The 17,343-nt window shown below is 38.8% G+C and overlaps 1 protein-coding gene across 1 annotated transcript; it reads left to right on the plus strand.

Annotated features, from left to right (window-relative positions):
- The first annotated feature begins 843 nt into the window (after positions 1–843).
- On the plus strand, positions 844–3,747 carry LOC110897619 (transcription factor MYB58). The gene is made up of 3 exons (XM_022144382.2): positions 844–1,061; positions 1,169–1,298; positions 2,816–3,747. Exons 1-3 carry the CDS (start codon positions 929–931, stop codon positions 3,636–3,638), a joined length of 1,086 nt encoding a protein of 361 aa, XP_022000074.1. The 5' UTR covers positions 844–928; the 3' UTR covers positions 3,639–3,747.
- The last annotated feature ends 13,596 nt before the right edge of the window (positions 3,748–17,343 follow it).

The following is a 17,343-nucleotide window of genomic DNA, read 5'->3' on the forward strand; positions in this document are numbered from 1 at the left end:
TAATACGGATCGTATAGCCCTATACGATTCGTATAAGCCAGCCGTCATATATTCCCTGCACTTGTCAGTCTGCCATATCTTAACTTTATGCAATATGGATCGTAGACCTATACGATCCGTATTGAATTGTCAAAATTTGTAAATAGAATGACCGGTGTACCAATAGAATCTCTCTAAAATAATATGCTTTGCGTCTCCGTAAACTCTACGATCTAGTCTTACGTTAAGTAATGTGAAAATGAGAAAAAAAGTTCGTTTGACAAGATGTGTGTAAGATTAAGGTCATAGTTATAGTTAAAATAATATACTTCACTACCAAGGTTTTAGTTTTTTTTTTAATTTATTTTCCATTTAACTACATTTTTGAGGCCAATTCTTTTGTTTTTTCATCCAAAGCCTAAATTTTTTAATAGTTTTTGGGACGGCTTCGGATAGAAGCTTATGTACAGTTATAGTTAATGTTCGAGTAGCTAGTAGATACCATGTTCTTTAGAGTACATTAGACGAATAAGAAAACATGGATTAAAATCTTAGTTATTTATCTCACTTCACTTGATTATAATTGAAGTAAAATAGTGTTGTTAATTGTTATTCTTATGTGAACATATATATGTGACCTGTAGCATCATTATTTAAAATTATAGAACGTGATGAATATGTTTCATAAAAATTTATAATATAAGTAATGCTAAATGTATTGTTATATGTGATGTTAGCAATGCAATATGTGACGAGTACCACTCTAGAACTCTACCTTACATGATTGAAAACCATTTCATTTCTTTGCACGGCTATAAATATCTTATCATAGCAACCAAAACCTTTATACTATCACACTCTATCTCCCCTCCACCTCTTCTTCACACACACATTTCTTACTTACTAGGCATATACAAAACTTGTTCTATTTCTTAATAACATAACGAAAATGGGAAGATCAACTTGCTGCGAAAAGATAGGGCTCAAGAGTGGGAAATGGACAGTCGAAGAAGATGAAAAATTGGTTAAGTACATTCAATCCAATGGGGAAGGTTCTTGGAAATCTTTACCTAAAAATGCAGGTACCATTTATACATTTGAAAAACATTTTAATTTTTAAATTACTCATATTCATAAACCTAAAGTGGATATCTTAATATTGTTGGGTTACCCAAAATATTTTATTAAGGTTTACTGAGATGCGGAAAAAGTTGTAGACTGCGATGGATAAACTACTTAAGGGGAGACTTGAAAAGAGGCCATTTCAGCGTCAAAGAGGATGAAATGATCGTAATGTTACATAAATCATTTGGAAACAGGTTTGTTAAAAGCACCATTCCCTAGCATGCATGTGCCTTCTTTTATGCCTTCTCTTATTAGGGGCCAAGCTCAAATTTAAAAAAATATACATCTAAACTCTACATGAGCGGATATCAGATTGAGATAGGCTAATCTACATTCCTACCCTCTTATAGATTTCAATTAAAGTATAATAAGAAAAAACCATCTTAAACTTTTTTAATAACATTTAGTATTTTAAAAATAATGATAATATTATATTTTTATTTAATTTATTAGAATGTAGACACAACATTGAATGTTTTAGTTCTCTCACGCCATATAATAACAAGTACTAAAACTTATTAATTAAAAATTAAAATGTATTTGTTTATTTATTAAATTATTTTTTCTCAGGTAACTTTTGTATGTTAGCCCCTTCCAAATTTTAAACGTACATTCGCATTTAATTTATTTTATCAGCATTTCTTATATAAATTTTATTAAATATAGAGTTGCATTCAAAATAAAATATATTTCTAGCCCTCGTAATCGAATTTCCCACATAATTGTGTTGGTTACTTCGGTGAAACTTGATTACTGTTTGACTACCTGACAACGTTAAAGAGTATATATTTAATATTTTTATATTCTAGGTTTACTATTATTCGCATATGTTTGGATGGGTAACTTCGGATGAATATAAGTATGCATTTCAACTGCCTAAACTCGATGAAGAGTAGATATAAAATAATTTATTTTACATTTATGTTTAGTACAATAAAGTTTTTTTGTACTGTTTTTGCATTTCTTTAGATTGGTAACTTCTTATAATTACGTTGTTTAACTACCCGACTACTATACATATTTAATGATTTTTTTCATCTATATTTCTTAGATACTTAGATATATAAGCTGTAAGGTCACTTAACCTCTAACAGTCAGGATCGAATACAAACACAAAACTTAGATATGATGTGCAGAATCCATCATACGAACACTATAAGCAATAGAAGGTGTAGAAAACAGAGAAATCAACACACATATCGCATTTCTATTCACGCCAATGATAACACATAGTTAGAATGGTTACAAAGCTCAAAAATCTGACAAGTCTACCTACAGACACATATATATAGGCTAGACATCATTTCCGGACGCACAAACCATGTCCGGAAATATACTCACTAATACGGACCATACATGATCAGGGAATAAACATAATACACACATAAGCTAATATTTTCGGACCTTCATTAGGGAAACATAACATTCCCTAATGTTACAATGTGATCTGGAAATAACAAACATTTCTTGACCTATTTGACACTCAGACAAATCTTCGATGCGTTCATAAGGTAATATAAATGTTTGTGAACGCATCGCATGAATAAAACTTTCTTTTTGTGATAGGTTAGATTGTAAATGTACATTAGCAAGAATAAATGTAATATTTATATCTAATGTAATTTTTATTCCGACCTATATATTGAGTTTGAACGAGAACTACATATGTAAGTTCATGTTAATTGCTAAAGAGTTCCTTAAATGTTTGTAGGTGGTCTATGATTGCTAGTCATCTACCCGGCCGAACAGATAACGAGATTAAAAACCACTGGAACTCTCGTCTAAGTCGCCAGAGTTATCGTTTCTTGAAGAATGCATCATTAGACGTATCCACTCTAGTTAACCAAAAGAAACGAAGACTTGGTCGTGTTAGCCGTAGTGTCGCAAAAAAGTATAACCAGAATATGTTTTCCAGGAATAACAACTCACCTTCTTTACCAAAGGTGATGGAGAAACAAGTCCATGAGAACTTGGAGAATTGTTCAAATGTTCTTACAACATATGTCAAAGATAATCAAGTTCATGATAATGTTATTAGTGGCGACTTGGAGTCGAAACAGTTCGAGTTTGAAGATGATGAAGTGTTCAACATCCACTATTTTTTGGAGGGTGAAGCTATGGATTCAAGTGGAGTTTTAAGCATGCCTGATGAATATCAGATAGAACAATGGTTGAGAGAAATTGAAGATGAAAATGTTGGCAAGAATGAAAGGAATGTTGATGAGAGAGAAGATGAAAGCTTGAGCTTTTATTTGGAGGGTGAAGCTATGGATTCAAGTGGAGTTTTAAGCATGCCTGATGAATATCAGATAGAACAATGGATGAGAGAAATTGAAGATGAAAATGGTGGCAAGAATGAAAGGAATGTTGATGAGAGAGAAGATGAAAGCTTGAGCTTAGATTCATTAAAAACAATGGGGGTATCATGGTACGATGAGACTGAATGTGATATTGACTTCGGGTTTACAGGGTTGAATATGTGTGATGAAGAAGATGACATGTTGCATTGGCTTTGGGAAGGTGGCAACCATTAAGCACATCAATTATTTGGAAGTTAATAATGGAAAATGTGTTTTTTTTTTCATGTGAGATTTAAAAGTTTAAGTCCAGAATTTATCATTTGAATATAACGAGTTATGAAAATGTGTCAGCTATAGTAAATTCTATTCTCATATTCGATGGTAATATTACCTTAAACTCGACTCATTACTCATCGGTTATTTATCGGGTACCCGTTAGGTATCCGGCATACCTGTAGGTATTGGGTGTACCTGTTCGGATTTTCCAAAATATATATACATATCTTACTTTCTTATGTAATTTTTTGTTTATAAAATCTATACAATATATTAAATTACCATTAACTAGTCTTAAGCCTCCACGTTGCGGGACGGAGACGTGAAATCGTGCTAAATAGCAACCAAACGACGATCAAAACTCGGAAAAAGCGGTAAACAAAAACACGAATTTCTAACACCAAGTGACTCACATGACATAAAACGTAAACAAAGTCGAATTTATTTTGACATGGTTGGAAAGTCGAGGTGATCAAAGTGATATTGTACATAGTTTTTACAAAGGCGGCGTCGCTAAAGAAATTCAGTTTGTGCTGGTTCGGTTCATTACTGTATTGATGCATGCTATAGCAACCAGAAATTCAATATGTACATGTTTTGGGTTCATTACAAACACTCGACTGTGCACATCGAAAGATAAATAAAAGAGTTAAATGCCATTTTAGTCCTTGTGGTTTGGGTCATTTTGCCAGTTTAGTCCAAAGGTTTCATTTTTAACCTGTGGGTCCAAAAAGGTTTCACAGTTGCCATTTTAGTCCACTGGGTTAACTTCATCTATTTTTTCTGTTAACGAGAAGACCAATTCGGTCATTTTGTATGTAATTCTGTTAACTAACAGGGCAATTCAGCCATATAAAATGACCGAATTGGCCTTCTCGTTAACAGAAAAAATGGATGAAGTTAACCTATTGGACTAAAATGGCAACTGTGAAACCTTTTTGAACACACAGGTTAAAAATGAAACCTTTGGACTAAACTGGTAAAATGACCCAAACCACAGGGACTAAAATGGCATTTAACTCTAAATAAAAAACACACATTATATCGTAAATTAGAATAATCGCAATATAAAATTGTGTAAAACACCTGAAAACGCACATAAAACTAAACACAAGAACATATTATATTTGGCATGACTCATTTTCTAAAGAAGTTTGCGTTGGATCGTAAACTAACTTGAATTTATACTGATACGATAAAAATTACATTAAAAGGTAGAGTCGTAGACCAACTTAAAAGGTACATATAAAAATAAGCATGAGAACGTATTATAACTTATCCGACCGATTTCTTGAAAAAGTTTAAGTCAGACCGTACTTCAAATTGAATTTATACTGACGGGTACATTAAAAGTAGCAACGTAAAACTTGAGGGACGAATATAACACTTAACAAAAATTTTAGAAAGTTGAAGGGGTGTTGATATCAATATTGAAAGTTGTGAGGATTAGTTATAAAAAATGAAAAGAAAAGCAAAGTACATAAAAATGTATACAAAAAATGTTTTTTGTTTAAAAATAAAAGAACTCTTATATTAAACTTTGTTAAAAACTATAATTAAATGTATACAAAAATTTGTGAAAAAAATGTAGTATATAATACGCTTATAACATGGATATTATAGTATAATAAATATTTACCAAACCTATACTACATGATAAATTTTTAAAAATGTTTTTTGTTTAAAAAATAAAAGAATTCTTATATTAAACTTTGTTAAAAACAATAATTAAATGTATACAAAAATTTATAAAAAAGTGTAGTATATAATACGCTTATAACATAGATATTATAATATAATAAACATGTACCAAATCTATACTATAAAATAAATTTTTAAAAATGTTTCTTGTTTAAAAAATAAAAGAATTCCTTTATTAAACTTTGTTAAAAACTACAATTAAACTAGGAATAAGACTCGCCCGCGTTGCCGGGCGGGTACATCGTAAACATTGAATGGATTAGTCCAAACGTTATATGACGCATTATCCATATGAAAACACATATTTCGACGTATCTAGTTGAACTCGATGTAACCTGTATAAGCATTGTGATTGGATCAAACGTAAAGTAAATCAAATTCATATCGAACAATCATAACGTATTATATGTGACCCAACTCATTCATAGAAAACGTAACGTGTATGAAGGAAAATCTGCACATGTAATCGAAAGAGATTAATTAGATCTTTTGAAAAAAGGGAAGAAAAAGAAACCATAATCTGACTCCACTCGGTTCGAAACAAACTTTACGAAACATACATAAAATAAACACGAAAAAATATTATATTTGACCTGAAACATTTCCCAAAAAAGTTTACGTCGAAACGTAGAACAACTTGAATTTATATAGAAACGTACATAAAATATGCACGTAAAAATGGTTACTTTAAACGAAAACGTATTATATTTGACCTGACTTGTCTATAAAAAAAGTTTACGTCGGAATGTAGAACAAATCATATTTATACCTACCCGTAAATAAAATATGCACGTAAAAATAGTTTTTAAGTAAAGGAAGTATAGGGGTAAACCAAAACAAAATATTAGTAAAAAAATTAATAGGTTAAAAACATTCGTAAAACCGTGCATAGTAGCACCAATGCCACAACGACATCGACTCTCAACATCTTAAAAATAAAATAGATAAAATGGGAAAAATTACATTGAACGAAAAACAGACTTAAAATCATTGAACCACGCACACCCGTTACAGTGTGTTAATGCGAAGAAATTAACCTGAAACGTAAAACGTAGAAAATAATAACTTAGTTGATCTAGGAGCCGCCCGTTGCGGCGAACTTGTCAAAAGGGAAAAAATGGACACGTTGTGACGGGTCTGTCAAATATGAAAAAATAGAGCAAAAAACATTGAACCTCACATGCACGCTACGACATGTTAACTCGCAAAATTTAGAACGAAACGTAAAGAAAAACTTGCGAAAGATAAAAAGTATGGGGGACCAAAATTGTAAATAATAAAGTGTTGTATTAAATTATAAAAGATGGAAAACTTTGGGTTAAAAGTAAAAAAATTATAGAGATTAAAATACAAAATATGAAAATGTTTGGGTTAAAAGTGGAAAATCAAAGTTTTCTTTTTTTTTTTGAAACACTTCCCAAGCTTGGGGTACAACACACAATGCAACACAAAGTTGCTAACTTATAATATATAATGTATACAAAAAATTGTAAAAAAAGTGTAGTATATAATACGCTTATAATAAACATGTACCAAACCTATACTACATGATAAATTTTTAAAAATGTTTTTTGTTTAAAAAATAAAAGAATTCTTATATTAAACTTTGTTAAAAACTATAACTAAATGTATACAAAAATTTGTAAAAAAAATGTGTAGTATATAATACGCTTATAACATGGATGTTATAGTAGAATAAACATGTACAAAACCTATACTACATGATGAATTTTTAAAAATGTTTCTTGTTTAAAAAATAAAAGAATTCTTTTATTAAACTTTGTTAAAACTATGACTAAATGTATACAAAAAATTGTAAAAAAAAAAACAATGCAATACGACCCGTATAGGCCTATACGACCCATATTGGTCCAGCCAGCAGCCAGCAGCCAGTGACACTTGCAAATTTGACTTTTGACTTTTGAACATATACGACCCGTATTGAAAAAGCAAAGTGTGCGGATAGATTGGCTGGTGTGCCAATAGATTTCCTCAAAAATCAGGGGCGGACCTACAGTGTGTGATGGGGTGACAGGCGCACCCCTTAAAAAATAGTGTTAAAAATGCGAGAAAATCCCGAACGCACCGTATGAAATTTTGGAATCACACCCCTTGAAATTTAGAAACCAACATTAAAGGAAGAAGAAGAGACATATATATCAATATTTTTTCCGCTGACTTGCGTTATATAACTTTCCTGCTATAGTCCTTCCCTTAGAAATAAAGAAGACAACGCTAGGCGATAAAAGAACTAATAAAAGTAACAGAGTTTTAAGAGTAAACTGCCATTTTTGTCCCTGTGTTTTGGCCAGTTTTGTCACTTTAGTCCAAATCTCAAAGTTTTTGTATCTGGGTCCCTGTGGTTTCATTTTTGTTGTCATTTTGGTCTAAAAGTGAAATCATGCCATTTTGGCTAATAAAACCATGCTATTTTGTCCTTTTCCTCAGGGGCAAAATGGTCATTTTAATTTTTATTATAACAGATATAAATTAAAATAATTAAATTAACAAAACCATTTAACCTTATTTGTAGGCTTTTAGAAGAAGCCTTATCTGTCCATATTCTCTCATCTTCAATCCTTCTCTTTACACATCACAGGTCTCTGCTCTCGACTCTTTTCCGGCAACTGTGTCGTTCCCATGGCTGGGATTAAGAAAGAGACAGAGAGAAACACGGGTTTGGTTGGTTGTTGCCGGTGGCTCCGGCCGCCATGGCGGCGTCGGATTTACTACCGTCGTTGTCGGCGGCTCCGACCATCTATGGTGGCGACAGAAGGTGATGATGATGACTTGGGCTCATCTGAACCCCAATGGTTGCCACTGTGTTGTTTTTGAACAAAGGCCCTACCAGCAGCAGCTGGGGTTCACACAGAAACGACGATATCTTCACTTTCACCGACGATAATGATAATAATACCGTTGCTGCCTCTGGATCACCGTCCTTCTCCTCGTTCTAATCCACTGCGCGTTCTACGTACCCACCACCACCGTCCCCCTTCCACCACTGTACACCCACACCACCGGCGGCACGTTCTATGGAGTGTTTGGAGAAGAGTTGGGTTTGGGGTTGGGAAAGAGGGTGAGCTGAGAGAGAGAGATTAATAGAAAGGGTTTGGGAGGGTTTGGGTTTGGAGAAGATGATGGGTTTGGGGGAAGATGAAGTTATATATGTGCTTTTATGGGTGGTGGCGACGGTTGGGTGATGGTGGTGGTGGTGGCGAACGGCTGGGTGATGGTGGCGGTAGGTGGGTGGTGGTGGTAGGTGGTTTTAGAGAGAGAGCTGAGAAAGTGGGGTTGTGCATACATATATATATTTTACTTTTTTAAATAAATGAGAAAAGAGAGTGGGTAGATGTTTTTTTATTTGATGACCAAAATGCTCTTGAGGAAAAGGACAAAAACCAGGTTTTTTTTTTTTAAATCTGACCTGATTTTAGATTTGAACCAAAATGGCAATAAAAATGAAACCACAAGGACACAGATACAAAAACTTTGAAATTTGAACTAATGTGACAAAATTGGCCAAACCACATACACCAAAATGACAGTTTACTCTAGTTTTAACATAAAATAATCTAAAGCCTGACTTCTGAAATTTTCTCAAAAGTACCATAAAAAAGTAACACTAATAATTTATTACTTTTTAGTTAAAAAATTAGAAAAATAACCCGCCGTGAAGTGGCAGATGCTAGAGTTATATTTATATTAAGCTAGTTGTTATTTAGTTAGATCCATTAGGTTAGATACATCAACTGCAACCAAGAGTTTGTGGCTAGGTTTGTATATGTGTTATGGCCGCAACTTAGGTTACTAACACTAAGCATGTTAGTTACATAAGTTGCGTAAAAGACGTTTTCCTTGACGACGTGGCTTGCTGAACTAGGCCTATAGTTGCGATTTTTTCCTACTTTGTAGCGGCCAATTTTTTTGCTACTTTGAAGTTGTACAAAAGGTGTTCGACATCCCTATCATTCCCCGCGTCCCTTATTTGAAGTATTGCTGGTATCTGGGATAGTAAAGAGCTTAGTTAGTGAGGTTTGTGTGATAAGATATATGATTATTTATTTAGTGAAGCAATGTTGCTGTCTATCATAAGGTGCCTAAAGTATTCGCATTAGTGTATGGTAGAGTTACAAATCTAAAGGACTATGGACTGAGATTGAAGATAACAGACTTGTAAATAACTGAAACTGACCTTTTTGTTGATCTGACACATAAATTTCACAATGATTTTGATAAAGTAGATCATGTAAGATAAAGTACAAAACCTGATTATACTTATGTAAAAAGTCTAAGATTGGTGTGTGTTGTTCTCGTCAACATCAAGTGGTGTTGAGTTTGTTATGTTTACCTGGCAATTCGTGTTGCGGGCGCTTTTGTTGGTTAAGCTTGCGGTTGGGTGTTTTTGGAGGAGGAGCACCCATGTGCTATTGCTGAATGTTTTCACTTGATGTTTGCATAAAAGGAGGATTCGAAACACTAGTACCTTCTATCCTTGTCGCTACATTATGTTATCACATATTAGTATAAATAAATAGTTAGTTGTTGTATTGATTAATCATCAAAATCAAAATCAAGGTGAGATATCCACGTAGAAAAGTGTGGTGATATTCTTGTTACACTAAATGCCTTTTTCATTTTAAATGTAGGCCAAGAATCTTATCCAGTTGTAAAGTCGATTGTCAAGAGTCTTAAATTTATGTGGAATTAAAATTTATCATACTATACTTACTTTTGATCAATGTTATATATTTGTAAAGAAGTGTATGACAGGACTATGAGATTTCTTTATTTAAATCAGATATATTTTTTGAACAACCTGTTTTTTTACCCGAATTTGTTCTTACGTGAACCAAAATAATCTATTTTTGAAACGACTCGTCCTAAGCCGAACCCATCACCCAACCCGTCCATTTTCTCGGCTATAATGGATATATAACTGTTACAATCATTCTTTCATAAAAACTTCTTTAAACAAACCCAACCCGACCCGAACCCACCCTGACCCGAACCAAAACAACCCGTTTTCGAATTGGACCTTTTTGACCCGTACCCGTTTTGATCCAAAACCATTTTGACCCGCCACCCGACCCGTCCCAACCGTTTTTCCAGGTATACGCGTAGGCGAGGTTCAAGCGAGCGCTTTGGACACCTGATGAAACAGTAGTTAACCAAGAGAGGTTAAATCACTGGTCTCGTCAAGTAGGGTTAATCCCTTCTTTCCGAGGATCGGTGGCTGGACCGTCAGCTGGGCTGTCTCCTGCACAAGAAAAAGACACCGTGACTCGTAACAAGGAGGAAGGGGTGGGGGTGCTCCTTGTTACCACTCTCCGGCGTGAGAATTAGTAATTTGCTTGAGAAGCAAAGTGTGTGAAGTAGTAGTAGTGAGAGAGTTGAGAAGCGATACCTCAAACCTGGTTTGGGATGGATATTTATAGCCAAGGAGTGAAGGAGGGTGGTTGAGTTGACAGACTGACGACCCGCCGCACTTATGCAGGTGTGTCAGGCTTGTCGGCTGTAGAGGTGAAGCCATGTCCTACTGCGGTGTCAAAGTCTGTTGCTTACGTATGGGCTGACAGGCGACTATCATTGGTGCCACTTGCACTGCAGTGTCAGTCCCACTTGCCTCGTGGGCAGGATGCAGTGCCGTGCCTCATCGCTGCCTGTGGTAACCGCTGTTGTTTCCGCGTTCCCACTCTGGCGAAGACTGCAGGATGCGGTGCTAGGCCGCATCGCCACTTATGGTGACTGTTACTGTTGTCCAGATCCCTTGTCGTGATGAAAGTGTTCATATGATGCGGTGCTAGGCCGCATCGCTATGCGTACACCCATTTTCATACATAAGGTAAGTCTCCTTCCATCACTTGACCAATTGGATTCGACAGCTGTGTTCGTGCGTGCCCGCATGGACACAGATAAGTTCTTGCCGGTGGGGGTTTTTGATAAGGGTAATGGTCACTCGCGGTCGTGCTGACGCGAGAGCTGGGACCATACCCCTTCAAGTCCCCCCAGTCTAGTGTTGCTTCCGCATGCAAGTTGCATGTGGAAGGAGTACTGGACTATGGTGTCTAGAAGGTAGTTTGTAGTCTGGGGAAGATTCTAGGCCATGTAGATGGCTCCTGCTTCAAGTAAATCAAGCTGGGGATCTGGTAGAGTCGTGTGACGTCTCTTCTGTACCGGTGAGCAAGTATCGTCTGATGCGAAATTCTCAGCCTAGGGTTTTGATCCAGTAGTATGGTCTATCTTTTTCTGATGTCATCAGGGTTGGGTGCCACCTGTTAGTGTGTCGAACCAACCTCTGAGATCATGACTGAAGATGTCAGTAGGGTTCGAACCAACCTTTGAGACGGTGACAGAAGATTTCCGTTATCGCAACTCTAGCTGTAACCTCTGCGATAGCTGATGTAATGCTGTAAGTGCCTTGCTCAAACTCTATGCTCAGCAACTGGACATGCAACGATGATCCCTACTTTATGGGGTGTTCATGTTCTTCCAGTTAGCTCTTAAGTAACCACTATCGACACTCAAGCCTGTTCATCCTGCTTTCTTTCCTTTATAAGACTGGAAGAGATAGAAGGCGTCCTTTGCGGTTACCTCGTTCCTTTACATTGTCACCCATGTTTGGTCGAACAATGTGGGGTACTTGCATCATTGTTGGCCGTGTTTGGTCGAACAATGTGAATCTGGATAAAAGTCAAATAAACATGGTCATAGGCATGGTTGTGCCCACCATTGTTTATTCTATGCGGCTCATAGGTGGGTAAACAAAGTCATAAGCGGACTTGTTACCACTGTTCCTTGGCTTGTTGCTCAAGGAGATCCCCTTAGACGATTGGGAATCTGGGTGAAACTCGTCCGCATTCGTTCTGTAGCCACTTTCCTTCACGCTTAGTTGGAAAGCAGTTTTCCTGGAAGTAGCTTTGCTCAACCACGTGATGGCTTAGTTGTGGCTCTTCCATAGCTACCGTTCGCGTAGTTGCGTTCCACCGCAGCTACTCATGAGTGTCTACGGTTTGCAGCAGAACACTCGCTTTAAAAGAGGAACTCTCTTTGATGTGGCTCTTGAAGGATCAGGAGTCAAGGTTGTTGATGTGCGGTCGCGCATCATACTTATCCTTTTCCCTAACGAGAAGCTGTTTGTATACCCTATGTGTTTGTGAACCGGTCACGAGGGATTTGAAGCTTGAAGAACTTCAAGGTGATGCGGTTTTGTTGTTCCTGGGAAGCGGTTTTCGCAGTCCAAAGAACAACGCTGGTTCTGAGTATCTGACACACCTGTACGGGCTCGTGTGTGTCATCTCTGCATATTCCACGTGTGCTCGTGGGTTCATGCGGATATTGATTTATCCCATTTACATAGTGTAAATATATTTTTTCTATTTTTTGAGGGGATGTAAAAAACGACATGCGGTCTAGGTTATGGTTTGAGAAACCATAAAAACCGCATGCCGCGTACATGAGAGTTATCTTCATTTGTAGCTTTTTGCAAACGTTGTAGACCGCACGTGCGAGTTAGTGGAAGTTGGTGGGATTTGCCTGACATGTGCTGAAATGAAAGGAAGTTTGCACTGCTCGAGACAATCGTTGCACTGTAGCAGGAGTGTAAAAGTCTCTTTTGTCAGGCGCGTGGGAGGCCACTCGCGCGTGGTAACCGTCAGCGGAACCGTCGCTGTACACGTGTCGCTGCATGGTTCGTTCCTTTTACCCACGACGTTTCGGTAACTGCTCCACATTAATTGCGATGGGTATATAAGGGGAAACCGTTTGGGGTTTCCCCTCACTTGTTCGAAATTTCAAAAAAAATCCGGTGAGAGAAAAAGAGATTTCTTCGTCTTCTCCGATCATTTGTTTGACTCTCCGGTGAGGTTTCTGAGTTTCTTGAACTCGTTCTACATTTTCTTTCTTCTTCATTACGATGGCTGAACCATCTAATCCCCATGCTACTGAGGGTGAAAACCCTGACCCTTCGCCGGCGGCGGTGGCGGATGAGGAGGAAGGTGGTGGTGCCCCCGGTGGAGGTTTACCGGTGTTGAAATGGATGAAGGCTCAGTTCGATACTCTGATGACCGCCGTTCAGATGCCCCAGGAGTATGGGGCTGTTTATCCACACGAGGGTGACACTGGTGCCGATGCTCCAGCGGGTTACGTCACTATGTGGGCTGACTTTTTTGGTGATGGCAACCTCCGACTGCCGTTAACAGTATTCGTCGCCGAAGTTTTGGATTGGTACAAGATCCACATTTCCCAACTGAGCCCGTTCGGGATGATTCGGGTTCGAAACTTTGAATACACTTTTCGTGCTTTTGGTATGGAACCTGCCGTCGAAGATTTTCGGCGGTTTTATCAGTTGACAGTGCACATTGGGTTCTTTTCTTTCGGCCAACGGCATGGGAGCCCTAAGTTGATGACCCCTCCCAAGGGTATCACGAAGTGGAAGACAAAATTCTTCTACATCAAAGTTGCCGCGGTCGTTGCCAAGATGACCTTTCGGATGTAACCGATACGATCATAACGGAGGCCCTTGCTGTCCCCCAGGCTAATACAGTGGACTAGTTCCCAAGGTTGCGGGCCATTGAGTTTAAAAAGCTGGACAAGTCGCAGTTGTGGGTGCTGCGGATGATGCTGACCAGGATGAGTAGGAAAGCAAGGCCCGTTGTGTGGGAGAAAAGTGGTGGTAAGTACTTTTCTTCTTTTGCGGTCTTCTTACTTCCTTATCTGTGTTACTAATTTGTAAGTTTACTATCAGAGGATGCTGCCCTGTGGACGATATTTGATCTGGACTTCAAGGGCAAGGTGGAGGTACTTGCGTGTGCGGAGGGTGAAGAAGGGTTTAACTTCACCATTCGCGACAACTTCCGCATCCCCGATCGCGAGGCGATGAAGGCACATGCCGCAAGGCAAAGGTATAGTAGATAATTTCATTACTTGTTTTTGTGAAGAACGTGGCCTTGCTGATCTGCTTGATTGAAACATAGGTGATCTTGGGGCCTTGGGAGACCTTGAGGCGAAGGGTGTTCCTAAAAACCAGGTGGCAAAAGTTGTGCGGTTTCGCTAGAAGAAAAGGCATGAACCTGTTGTTATTCCCCCTTTGGTGCCACATGTGGCAGGTATCTCTCGTTCTCGTTTCCGCAAATACACCGATTACGTGGTAGTGTCTGACACCCTTGAGGGTTTGGGTGTTACAGGTGGTGGTGCGGCTGCAGGTGGATCCTTTGCGGGTTCCAAACCTGCTGATGAGAAGAAGAAGAGGAAGGTAGAGGAGAAGGCCGCTGGTGCTGGTTAGCAGAAACGTCCGAGGTTGAGAATGACTCGGACAACTGCTGTTACGCAGCCGAAGCCTTCGGTTGTGACTGGTAAGTTGACCATATCTTCACAAGTGTTCCTCTTATAACTTGTACTTTATAGTTGTTTTTCTTTGCTGTAGAACCGCAAGGGGGAAGTTTTTCCTTGTTTGACGCTCCTACTTCTCCCACGCATGACGCGGCTGCGGATGTTAATAAGGAGTTTACTAGAAGCCCCTCTATTGAAGTGGTTACTGAACCTTCTATACAGGCAGAGGATACCAGGAAGAAGACCGCAGATCAAATTTTTGATACGGTGGATTCTTCTGACAATTTGATCCCCCTGCGGGATATTGAAAATCTGAAGTTTGCTGATGCTGAAAAGCAAAAATCTCCTATTGCCGAGAAGGCTTCTGGTTTTGCCTCTAGGGATACGGGTTCAGAAGAACCATCCTTTCAGCCTGGTGAGTCTGAATTGGAGTTCTATTACCGTACCTATACGGAAAACCGGAGCGTGGATTATCATCGGCCCCCTTGGAATGTTGTGCAAGGGGATGATATTTCCACTGATCCCTCTGCGTGCAGGGATATCTTGAGTGGTTTGGGCACTCATTTTGAGGTTTTTTGCGCCCGCGGTCTACCTCGTGAAAACCGGATAAACCAACTCTCATCTATGCTTGTTGGGAGTTCCATAATGGCGAATGCCATTATAGAAGACTACAAGATTCTGGGACGTAAGGCGGAGGAAAATGCTCACTTGCGGGCTGAGGCTGAGGCGTTGATTAAAGCTGCTCGGGAGGGTGCGGAGCAGCTTGAAAGAGAGAAGGCTTCTTTTGAGAAGCACAAACAGAATGAGGAGTGGGCTGCAACTGCTGGCCTTAAACAGGTTTGTACTCTTGCAAAATTGCTTTCTGATGAGAGCAAGAGTTGGAAAGAATCTTGGGCAAAACAAAATGAAAAGCTGTTTCGTGTTCGTCAGGAGCTGACTAATCTCAAGGCGGCGAATGCTTCTTTGGTAAAGGAGAAGTCCGCAGCTGAGGCGGTTGCCAAAGAGGCCAAGGAGGCGGAGGCTCGCACTGCCAAGGCTCTTGAAGAGGCGAATGCTGACCGCAACCATTTGAACAAGGTTGTTGAGGGTCTTAAGGTATGAACCCTGATTCAACTTGAGTCTGCTTCCTTTTCTCTTTAAAATACAACTGATTGCCTTCCTGTACTTGTATATTCTTATTTGTTGATAGGTTGAAATGCAGAACTGGGTGACCATTATTGAGGAGGTCACTGCTCGCGTGACTGAAGCTGAAGTGCGGGCAAGGGAGGCTGCTGAGGCCAGAGATAGCCTGATGTCCTCATTGGATCAGCTTAAGGCCGACCGTGACTAGATGTGTTATCACGGTATCGGGCATGTAAGTATCCGTTCCCTTTGCTATCTTTAGGTTTGCCTTTGCTAACCTTATTACTTGTGTTTTGCAGATTATTGGAACCATTCTTGACGCCCCTGAGAACGCAACTGTTGTTAATGAGCTGAAGGAGCGTGCGCGGGAAGCAGGATTCAAGGCTGGTTACAATCGATGCATTAGCCATATGAACCCTTTGTACCAAAGTAAATTTACTGATGAAAAGTCTGGGTTCCAAGGCGTAGATACTGAAGCGCGGTATGCCGCAGCTATTGAGGCTTACAACAACCTGTCCATTTCCGCCGTTAATGATATTGAGAACTGCTTGGAGGCGGAGGATTATGTGGACCGCTTGCGGTTGTTGTATGGTGATCCTTAAGAGGAAAAGGATGAAGAGACCGCTGGCAATGGCAAGGGTGATGCGGGTACCAGCGGTACAAAGAAGGACTAAGTTGGCCTGCGTGCCCTTTTTGATTTCCTCTTTGATGTAAATGTTAGAAAACTTTATGTAAATTTCTTGTGCACCGCGTAGGTGTAGAAATTTTTTTTAATACAAAGTTTAATCGTTTTGTTCAATTTGTACAAGTGTTTTTTACTACTTGCATGCTTGAACGTGTATTAGTTAATGTTATTGTGAATAACATTAAGTCTGAATTTGCCTTTTGCATATCTAGGTGATATGCAAGTATGTGTGGCTCAAAGTGTGTAAAGTTTACTTTGTCTTTGCGTGAGTGCGTATATGGATAACTCTGTTGGTTGTACAGCGCAGTTGAGTATACTCTATACCTTTGTCGTATGAGCATCAGTCACTTCCTGTTTTTATCCCGTTAAGGTTTAGGAATTGTGCAAGTTTGTAGAAAAAACCATATGTGTGTATCCAGCCGGATAAACATTGATATTTTGCCTTTGATGGCCTATTACAATATTTGTGTGTGGTTACCACTTTGTGTGGGTATTGCGAATGAAGATTTTGCCAATCTGTTTTTGCATATACCGTGAAGCGGAACACGCATTTGTAATAGAAGGAAACAAACAATATTGCATTGAATCGTTCATTTATTTATTTGCAAATGGCCTGCGGCCCGATAGGTTACATGGAAAATGTACAACATGGCTTACATGTAACAGCGTCGCAGTTGCTGTGCATTCCATGTATGCGCGATTACTTCGCCTTCTAATGTTTGTGATTTATACGCGCCTTTGCCCGGGACCTCTTGGATGAGGTAGGGTCCTTCCCACTTGGGGGCGAGTTTCCCTGGGCGTTCTGCGTTAGACGCCTCATTGTCG

This window comes from Helianthus annuus, chromosome 13 (genome assembly GCF_002127325.2).
Source record: "Helianthus annuus cultivar XRQ/B chromosome 13, HanXRQr2.0-SUNRISE, whole genome shotgun sequence".
NCBI classification, from domain to species: Eukaryota; Viridiplantae; Streptophyta; class Magnoliopsida; order Asterales; family Asteraceae; genus Helianthus; species Helianthus annuus.